Source organism: Pteropus alecto, unplaced genomic scaffold (assembly GCF_000325575.1).
Source record: "Pteropus alecto unplaced genomic scaffold, ASM32557v1 scaffold398, whole genome shotgun sequence".
Taxonomy (NCBI): Eukaryota; Metazoa; Chordata; class Mammalia; order Chiroptera; family Pteropodidae; genus Pteropus; species Pteropus alecto.
In genome coordinates this window covers 3,484,935-3,494,664 of record NW_006442497.1, presented here as the reverse complement: position 1 = coordinate 3,494,664, position 9,730 = coordinate 3,484,935, and the positions used below count along the sequence as shown (strand labels likewise).

Sequence of the window (9,730 nt, the reverse complement as noted above, 5' to 3'; positions counted from 1 at the left end):
CATCTCTCATGCTCCTTTCCCCAACAACCTGAGTCTTGGTGCTGGCTGTCCTCCAGGATCTGGTAGGTACAAGAAGCATTAATCTTTAACAATTTCCTTTCCTGGAATGGCTGCTCCTTTGACCTCCAAACCCGAGACCCTCTCTTGCGCCCGCTTCAAACTTTGCAGACTAGGAGAGTGGAACCAAGAGGCCCACAGACGACCCTGCCACCCATTCTTCTCTTCCAGACACCTTCTCCCTTCACTCACCTGCTCCCGGAGGTTCAGCCATGGATACCCTTCCCCCTTCTCAGAGGGCCCTCCAGTCCTCTGCAGCCGGGTCACCTCTCTCCTTAGGGTTTGCAGCTCTGTTTGTTGGGTCATCAGAGCCATGGCACAAGCCACAGCCCCCAGAGCCGCCCCCCAACTCAACCAGAGGGCAACTGAGAGTGCCGGCTCTCGGATCTGGCTCCCCATGTCTCCCCGGTGCCCTTTGGGGACTAGCGAGGAAGGAGATGAAGCTGGCATGAGCTGGGGACCCTGCCAACAGCTGTGGTCTCAGGAGTGGATGGCAAGGAGGTGGCGGGAGGGTGGGGGTGCAGGCGGTGGTGCAGAAGGGAAGAAGGGCGTTACGCAAGGGAGAAATAAAAAGGAACTTGCGAATAAAAAGGAGGGAGGAGGAAAGAAAGCTAGGGGCACTGTTGGTGCTCCTGGCACGCCCCTGTGGGGCCGTGTTGTCTTGAGACACCCCCTACCCTCCTCTAGCCTCAGAAAAATTTGGTGTCAGTCTCTCTAGGAAGCACAGGGCTGCCAGTGACACCCAGAAGGAGCGGCCAGAGCACAGGAACCCTGGGGCGGCCCCAGAAGTGGGGGAGGGAAGGTTGGCTGGCTATGGGGCATGGTGCCAAGACTAGAGATGGAGGGTATAAGCTAGGCAGCATCGTGGGTCAAGAGGTGAGGGTGGAAGACCCTCTGGCTCAGGGAGAGATCTCTAAGGAGGTTTGGTAGGAGTACCTGAAGGTGGGAAAGGAGGGGAAGGAGCTGGTGGGGAGAACTAGGGTTGCGGAAACAAGAAACTGGCTGAGTTCTGGGGTTAAGGCCAGGCCGGGTGTGTTGGAACAAGGCCTGCATTACTCCCTATGCTGAACTTGGCAAGCAAGGCTTCCTGTTTCCCAAGAAAAGCTCTTACATAAGGCTCTGGATGAAGAGAGAAAAGAGACAGCCTCGAGCACCCTACCACTGTAGGATTCCTCCACTGGATCCTGGGACCCAGCTTCCCATGTTTCTGGGCCCTGATGCCCTGCGTACTGACCTTGAAACCCCCTCTGGGCCTGCTCCCTCCCCACATCCCAGCCAGGACTTGTGCCAGCACCTGCTAAATGTCCCTAGGCTGCCAAGAGGAAGGGCCCCTGTTCCTCTGAGCCAGGGATTCCCCACAGGAGGAAGCCCGCCTTCTAGGTAAATGAGGCTGCTTCTTCTGGACCTTGGGCAGAGGATTAATTTTTTTCCTGGCAGTTTGCCTTTCCATTCTCTGCTCACACCTCAGGGGGTGGAGGCATGTGGATCCCCACTCCCAAGTCTGTACACCACCCTGGAATTCCAGGCATCCTGCACCCCACTCCCCAATACCCAGACTCCCTTCCCAGGGCCCTCAGCTGCCCTGAGGAGGTCCCTTAAGCCCCAATAAAGAGAGCAACCATGACTTATTCTCTTTAATATCCACTTATCAACATTTTGTCATAATAATAATAAAAATAATATCTGTTTTAAAATCCACAGGGAATTATTAGGAGAGGAGCTTGTCTTGATCTGTTAGTCCTCACATCTGGGAACTCCTGGCCTAATCCCAGTCTCTCTGGCATTCAGCCCTCTTAGTGCCTGAAGAGGAGTACTGGGGACCCATTCTCACCCAGAGTACAGTAAACACAGAGTCCCAGGGGGCTGTGGCCAGGTTGGGAAGTCAGGAGATATATGGGGCATCGAAGATCAGAGAGGGGTTCAGGAGCTAGTGAGGTGGAGAACCAGAGGTGGAGGGAGTCATCAGGATGAATGGGAATATTTTTTGAGGCACGGAAAACATGTGAACAAGCCCTGGCAGCCTATGGAAGGATAGGCAGCTTAGGGTGGGGCAGAGGGGACTGGGGTGCTCAGTGAGTTGTTGTAGGGAGCCAGTGGCCTGGGAAAACCATCATGAGACCAGGGCCCCTCAGTGAATTTGGAAGAGTCCAAAGTAGGTGAGGAAGGGGGCAGCCTTGAGATGGGCCCAGGGGAGGGTTCGGATCCGTAGGGAGGACCCCAGACGCAAGGGCAAAAGCCCAGACACCTGGCAGAGACGGAGCTGGGGCCCGAGGGAACTTGCTGCAGTGGCAGAAAACTCTTCCAGGCAGCGCAGGGCCAGTGTATCATCCACCAGCAAGTCCAGCTTCAGGTAGACAGCCTTCCCCTCATCGAAGTGCACCTAGGGGACAGGGGGAGGTTGGCAGAGTCCAGGCCTCTGCTTATCCTCATCTCAATTTCAAATTTTCTTAGAGACCAGATATCTCTTCAGCCCAAACCCCAAGCTCCCTCTTCCCACCTTTACCTTGCCCCCACCCTCTAAACCAAACCCTTCTCCCTCAGTTCTTGCTTTACCCATGGAGCGAGGTGGGGCTTACCTGACAGTACAGGTAGTAGAGCCCAGCCCGGGTGACTATAAATCCCCCACTCTGGTGGTCATAGCGCAGTGGGTTGGAGCTGTTGATTTTGGCCTCTTCCCAGCCACTCACCGTCCCGTCCACACCTGAATGTGGATGTTCGGAGATAGGGGAAAGTCCCTTCACAGGACTCTCACTCCCCAGGGAGCCACCGAGTTTACAAATCTTTAGGGCCCACCTTACCCAGAAGATATAGAGATGGCCCAGGACAAGGGAGGGGCCATGACCTATGGAGCCCATAGCGTAATGGGAAGTTATGTAAAGAAATCTGACATATATGAACAGAACCATACAGAGCAAGCCATCACCAGCCACTCCCAGGGAGAAGAGTAGGGCTGAAGGAGAAGTGTGGGGGCTGTTATATTTTGTGTCTATAGTCCTTGCCTCTTTTGTGAATGTATACATACATTACTTGAATCATACATTACTTGGATTATTAAAATTAAAAATAATAAAATGGTATCCAAATGTCCATCAACTGAGGAATAGATAAGAAAAACTGTCATATATCCATAGAATGGGTATATTCAGCCTTAAAAAGAAATGCTATGACCTCTGAAAACATTATGCAAAATGAAAGAAGCCAGTCACAAAGGACCCATAGTATATGATTTCTATGAAATGTCCAAATAAACAAATAGAGAGAGACAGAAAGTAGACTAGTAGTTGCTTAGAGCTGTTGTGGGGAGAGAACAGAGAAATAGTGGATGATGGCTAAAAGGTACAGGGTTTCTTTCTGAGGGGATGAACATGTCCTAAAATTAGTGATGATTGCAAAACTATGTGAAAATACTAAAAGCCATTTAATTGTACACTTTAAATAGGTGAATTGTATGGTATGTAATCCCAGCTTTATCTCAATAAAGAAATTTAGAAATTTAGACCTAGGGTAATAGCGGATTGCAAACAAGACAAATAATAAAATGAAAGAACCGGACCTCAAGTGGCTTCTCAGGTCCTCCACAGCCAACCCATCTACCTCTCCAATCTAATCTCATGCACCCCTCTAATTCACAACATGGCACCCACTCTGGCTTTCTTTCTGTTCCTGCCACCAACCAAGCTTCTTGTCCCTGCAGGGCTTTGTACTGTTCTTCCCTCTTCCCGGAACACACTGCCCTGCCTGGCACTTTCTGTCAGTCAGGTCTCAACTCATCTGAGACCTTCCCAGGCCACCCAGTTTAAAATAGCCGGTCCCAGCCCTGCCTCTATTAATCTCTTCACCATGTCACCCTGTTTCTTTCATACAGTCATCAACATGGGAAATCATCTGGTTTATTTATGTATGTGATAGTTTGGGGTCTGACTCCCCTAAGAAGGCAGAGACAATGGTCCTATTTGCCACTGTATCCTGGCACCTGGAGCTGTGCCTGCTCTGAGTGGGTTCCTAGCAAAGACTGATGGGAAGACAGAGAGAAGTAGGTAAACTTGGCCAACAGCTCTCTGTTTGGGTCCACAGGCCCCTCTTCTGGACCTCACTGGCTGCACCTCAGCGGCCTCAGCAGCTGCCTTCCCTATCCCCTCATCCTCTGCCAGCCCCAGAGCCCCATCCTTGTTATTTTCTTAAAGAAAACGCCATGCTCTCTGGGCCTTTTCATCCTGTGAGTTACCATGGCCTCTACTCTGCAGACTTGGATCTGAGACTCCAGTCCTGCCCCTCCTCACCCTGCTAACTGCCACCAACCCAGGCACCTCACACTCATCTTGACCAAAACTGAGCTTGGCCTCCAACCCCAAACTTGCTTTACTGTCTGTATTCCATACTGGGCTCATGGTTCTACCTCTCCCTGGATACCTAGCCTCCTTTACCCTATCTTTTACCAAATTTATTCACTCATCATCAGTTCCTAGCAATTCTGCCACCTAAATAGCCCTGTCTCATCTCCCTCCCAGTCTGGCCCTTGCCACTTCTCACTTTGAGTATTCTCAGCCCCCTCTCTCATTGGACTCACCGTTTCCAATCTTGCCTGCTCCAGTTTATTGCCTATGTATAGCCACAGAGTGATGTTTCTTTTTTTTTTCTTCCCCAAGAGAAAATAACCAAATTTAATACATACACATACCTGAGAACCCCACATTACATGAGAGGTTCCAGAGTGATATATCTAAAATGCAGACGTGAGCCTGCTTCTCCTCGCTCTGACATCAGAATAATTTTCAGACTTCGCTTGGCACCTGGTTCCCACATTCTTCTCTAGCCTCGTGCCCCATTCTACTCCTCGAGCATTTTCTCCTTCAGCTACATGGAGCTTCTCATGATCTTCCGGCCTCATCATACTCTTGGAAAACTCAAGGTTTTTGCGCAAATAATTCCTTCTACCTGTAATGTCCTTGACCCCTTGTCCATTTTACACTCATGCTTCAAGGCCCAGGGAAGCCATAGCTTCTTAGGGATGGAGTCCCTGACTCCATGTAAAGTTGTTTGTCTTCCTCTATGCCACCATGTACCTCTGGCTACTTCATCTCATGTGACCTCTCAGCTGCATTCAACACAGACAGCCACATCCTCCTTCTTGAAACTGTCTTTTAGGTTCCATGACACTACTCTCCCTGGATTTCTTCCCCTCTCTCTGGCTGCTTCTCAGTTTCTGCTGGGTTCTCCTCCTCTGCTCCACTTCTAGGTGTCTAAGAGCCTCAGGGCTTCACTCATGGGGCCCTTCTTTCCATTGGTGTCTCATCCAGTCCTATAGCTTTATTGTTCTTGTTATAGCATACTGTAATTTACAAATTTATGTTTGTCTCCTCTCTGAGATAGTAATTCCTTGAGAACAGATCTGGGTGTTATTCACTGTGGTCATCTAGCCAGGTCCTTATAAGCGGTAGGTGTGTTGAGTCAATGAATGAATAAATGTCTGGGTAACTGCTAAAGTAAGTGGTCCACATGAGAGGAGGAAGACTGGCCTGGAGCATGAAGAATAGAGGATGAGAAGGAGAGAGGTGTTCCTGACTATGGAAACAGCTTGAACAAAGGCTGGTTGTGGCCAAAGGGCATGGTGGACCTGAGACTGTGGTGTCACTCTGTTTCACAACCACAAACCTCAAATGGACATTCCTCACTGTCTGGCACTCCTCCTCCTTTCCCTCACTGAGCTTCTGTTTGCACTCACCAAGATGAGAATTTTGTACTATCTCTGCTCAAACCTCCTGCCCCTGTCTCCCTTGTTCTCCAAGGCACCTAAAAAGCCATCAGGCAACAGCTCCTTTATCTCACTGCACCAAAACTACAAACTAGTTTGTTCTTACCTTCTCCAATGCCCCTCTTGTAATGATGGGTTGACGTGTCCCTTTCTTTGTGCTGGAACCCATCCTCTCCCATCTTTTTAGATGTCGCCCTGCAGGCTCCCCCGACCCCTGTATCAGCAATTGTTTCTCGCACAGACCATGTCCAGTACAAAAACATGCTCTGGGTGGGTTCAAATCCCAGCTCCACCACTTAGTATCATTATGACCTCAGACAAGGTAAGTAACCTCTATCTGTAAAATGATCAGAACATCTTCCTTTTAGCACTGTTGCGAGGATTAGATGAGATCGAACACTCAATAAATGTTAGCTAAGATTCATGTAGTATTTCATATCACTAAAAGGAGTGGACTTTTCCTTGATCCACATCCCCCTCTACCCACTACCCATTTCTCCGCTCCTGTCACAGAGAAACTTCTGGAAAGGATTGTCACAGTCTCTAATTCCTATTTCACATTTTCTCTTAACCTAATCCATGCTGGCTTCTATCTTAACTATACAGTTGAAACTGCCTTTGTCAAGGTCACCAATTGACTTTTAATATTACCAAATCCATCAGTCATTCCTCTGTTCTCATCTCATGTGACCTCTCAGCTGCATTCAACACAGACAGCCACATCCTCCTTCTTGAAACTGTGTCTTTTAGGTTCCATGACACTACCCTCCCTGGATTTCTTCCCCTCTCTCTGGCTGCTTCTCAGTTTCTGCTGGGTTCTCCTCCTCTGCTCCACTTCTAGGTGTCCAAGAGCCTCAGGGCTTTGCTTACGGGGCCCTTCTTTCCGTTGGTGTCTCATCCAGTCCTATAGCTTTCCTATAGCTTTAAATACCATCCATATGGCAATGACTCCTGACTTTATTAGTCCTGACCTAGCCTAAGATAGTCTACTATGCCCAGCCATCTATTTGAGAAACTCACTTTTTATTATTTATCCACTTGTTTACAATTAGATCTCATATTTAATTATTAATTTCCATACCTCCCAACCTATTTCTTCCCTGTTAATCCCATCTTAGCAAATGGCATCATTATTCCTAAAGATGATCTTAAAAATCTTGAAATAACTTCTGATTCTTCCCTTTCCCTTACCCTGCACATCCAACCTATAAGCAAGCCCTATCTTCAAGCCACATGCTGAATCCATCTTCTTCTTTCTATTTCAGCTGCCAACCCCCTAGTCTTGCCTCCTGGACTGTCACATGGAAGGGCATTCCAGATCAGGGAATAATATATACAAAGTCCAGAAGAAACACATTGGTGGGGAGGGGGAGTCAGCCCAGCAAGTGTGGAGAATGCACAAGGGTGTGCAGGGAAAAGAGGTTGAGACCAAGGAGAGGCTGGAAACCAAGCAGGGAAGCAACAGAATAATGTAAGTGAGGTTTAGGGGGGCTTAGTTTAGCAACACAGGTGGGGCAGAGTAGAAGGTGGGAGAGTCTGGAATGAGGAAAGAATTAATGACTGGGTTTGAGGTTCTGATGTCATAGTGCTGAGATGGGAGAATGAAGTAGGGATAGAAGAGAAGAGCAGAGACTAGAAACATTTTGAGAAAAATGATCAGAGCATGAAAACTCCTGAACTATGGAGGGGAAAGAAGAGGAAAAAATCAAAAGTGCTTTTTGAAGAGTGAGGGCTGAAGGAGAGGCTGGGCTGATGGTCTGGTGGAGGAATCTGCCTAGGTTCTGGGAGGGGAAAGGGTCTTCCTGGGGTCCTATGCCTGGATCACAGAGAAAGCCCCTGAGGACTTTCCTAAACTAGCTTCTGGGGTTCCAAGGCTGAAGGCAGAGATGGGGTGGTTAAGGTTTCCAAGAGCCCCTTTTCCAGGAGGCCAATGCTGTGGAGATTAGGGTCTCACCTGCCTGCGCTCAGAGATAGGGTCTCACCTGCCTGCGCTCCGTCCTGTCCAGGCCTTGGGTGAACTGTAAGACACAGGAAAGGGTTGGTGAGATCTGCCCTGCCCCTCTGCCACCCCTCTTCCCTGGGCATGGCTTACCATTACCCACCTTCATAGTGGGCGGCAATCACTCTGCGAGCCCGTGTTTTCCGGCCTTTAGGTGCTGAGAATCAAGAAAAGACAGATGGGCAAAGCAGCCTTCCCACCTCCCTGCATGTCTGGGAGGCCAAGAGCCACTCCCCCAAACCCATTCTCCTCCCAGAACCCTGGCATCCTTATTCTTGTCTAGACTTCTGGCCTAAGAACCTCAGGCTTTATCTTCATCCATAAGTAGAGTGAGTATATAATTTATCATCCAAATTGAGATGCTTCTGAAAACAGAAGGGGTGCTATTAATAATCATACTGATATAACAGGTGTAGGCCAGGACAGTCCTTCGCAAAGCTCAATATATAGTCACATGGTCATCTAATTCATAAGTCTCTTTTCTTATTGGGGTTCAGGCCTCTGACTCCCCCACTTTGTCTCCATCATGAATCTGAACCACTCTCCTTTATTCTCTGTGCCTCAGTTTCTCCACCCATAACTGAGGATAAGGTTTTTGCTCTGCCTGTTTCATAGGGCTGTTGTGATGAACAAAAGCAGTAAAGTCCAGAAGCCTCCATAGACCAGCCACTATGATCGTTCATGAGATTGGGATAAAGGGATACTCACCACTTCTTCGAGGCCGAACCAGTTGTTTCAGGAAAGGCACAGGATCCTGGCTCTCTCCTGACTGGGGATAGAGTTCCTAGGGGAATTAAGGGCAGGACTAAAACAAAGTCTTGCCAGGGATTCTCAGAGACATAAACTGAGACCAACAGGGGGCCATCAGGAGAGGAACAGACTGGCACAGAAGTCTTAGGGAGGGAAGAGCCCCTCAGCCAAGTGTGGCTGAGGCCAAGGGGAGGCCAATTCCTGGGATCGGGTCTCAGTCCTCACTCTCTTCCGGAGACCAGTCACACCTCCCCACCCCAAAACCAGCACAGACTCTGCACACAATTGGCATATTGCACACATGCCCACACCCAGAGTACAGATTGGGTACACATTCTGCACATACAACCAGCATCCCCATTCCATGACAGGCTCCCGTATCTCACAAACCCACAAAGCCAACACTTTGTACTCAGGTGACACAAACCCGGGACAAACCCATTACATACAGTTGTCACCCTCTCTCTCTCTCTCATACCCACGCACCGCTGAAACAGCTGGGGCACACCCTGTACCCTCAGCTTCCACACACTTCCCATATCCAGCAGTCTGCAGTCAGCACCCACACCCACTCACCTGCGGGTCCTGGTCCTCCTCTGCCATCAGCTCTCCCTGGGAAGGCTCCTGCTGGGAAGGAGGCAGCGTCACTCCGTTCTTCTCCACCTGACATCTCACCCTCCACCCATCTTCCTGGCCCTTTGCCCTCAGCCCACCCGACCCCATCAGCTGCTCCGCAGACTCAACTCCTAATCTGCCCAGGGAGGGGGAGACAGCAGGGCCTCACCTGGGCAGACGACAATGCCTGGCTCCCCAGGCTGACCACGGCTAGCAGAAGGCCAAAACAGGCCAGCGCCAGGCCCAGGCCCAGCACAAGTGGGGCCAGCAGGGCGGTGCCCGTTTGCCCTCAGCCCACCCGACCCCATCAGCTGCTCCGCAGACTCAACTCCTAATCTGCCCAGGGAGGGGGAGACAGCAGGGCCTCACCTGGGCAGACGACAATGCCTGGCTCCCCAGGCTGACCACGGCTAGCAGAAGGCCAAAACAGGCCAGCGCCAGGCCCAGGCCCAGCACAAGTGGGGCCAGCAGGGCGGTGCCCGGCTCCCCCCTGCGCCCCCTCCGCCTCTGGCTCCGACGGGCGGCCATGGGGGCGGGGGGCTGTGCCCCTCACCGCC

The 9,730-nt window shown here is 50.4% G+C and overlaps 2 protein-coding genes across 3 annotated transcripts in view; both read right to left on the bottom strand.

The window, feature by feature from the left end:
• TNFSF13 (TNF superfamily member 13) overlaps positions 1–794 on the bottom strand; it is a 3,048-nt gene extending 2,254 nt beyond the window's left edge. Inside the window, exon 1 of one of the 2 annotated variants that reach the window (XM_006922321.3) lies at positions 250–794. In XM_006922321.3, coding sequence (XP_006922383.1) covers positions 250–507 — 258 coding nt within the window. In that variant the 5' untranslated portion in view covers positions 508–794. The remainder of the gene's footprint in view (positions 1–249) is intronic. The other variant, XM_006922324.2, reaches the window with a different exon arrangement.
• An 882-nt stretch (positions 795–1,676) lies between these two features.
• LOC102886275 (tumor necrosis factor ligand superfamily member 12) lies at positions 1,677–9,730 on the bottom strand. The gene is made up of 7 exons (XM_006922320.3): positions 9,543–9,730; positions 9,135–9,182; positions 8,517–8,592; positions 7,912–7,965; positions 7,792–7,827; positions 2,634–2,758; positions 1,677–2,437 (listed from the first exon to the last, which is right to left on the bottom strand). Exons 1-7 carry the CDS (start codon positions 9,699–9,701, stop codon positions 2,186–2,188), a joined length of 750 nt encoding a protein of 249 aa, XP_006922382.1. The 5' UTR covers positions 9,702–9,730; the 3' UTR covers positions 1,677–2,185.

Coding starts and splice junctions, on each gene's coding strand:
- LOC102886275 (XM_006922320.3), bottom strand. CDS start 9,701: ATGGCCGCCCGTCGGAGCCAGAGGCGGAGGGGGCGCAGGGGGGAGCCG. Junction 9,183..9,542: donor AGGCATTGTCGTCTGCCCAG/GTGAGGCCCTGC, acceptor CCTTCCCAGCAG/GAGCCTTCCCAGGGAGAGCT. Junction 2,438..2,633: donor TCTACTACCTGTACTGTCAG/GTAAGCCCCACC, acceptor CCTGTCCCCTAG/GTGCACTTCGATGAGGGGAA.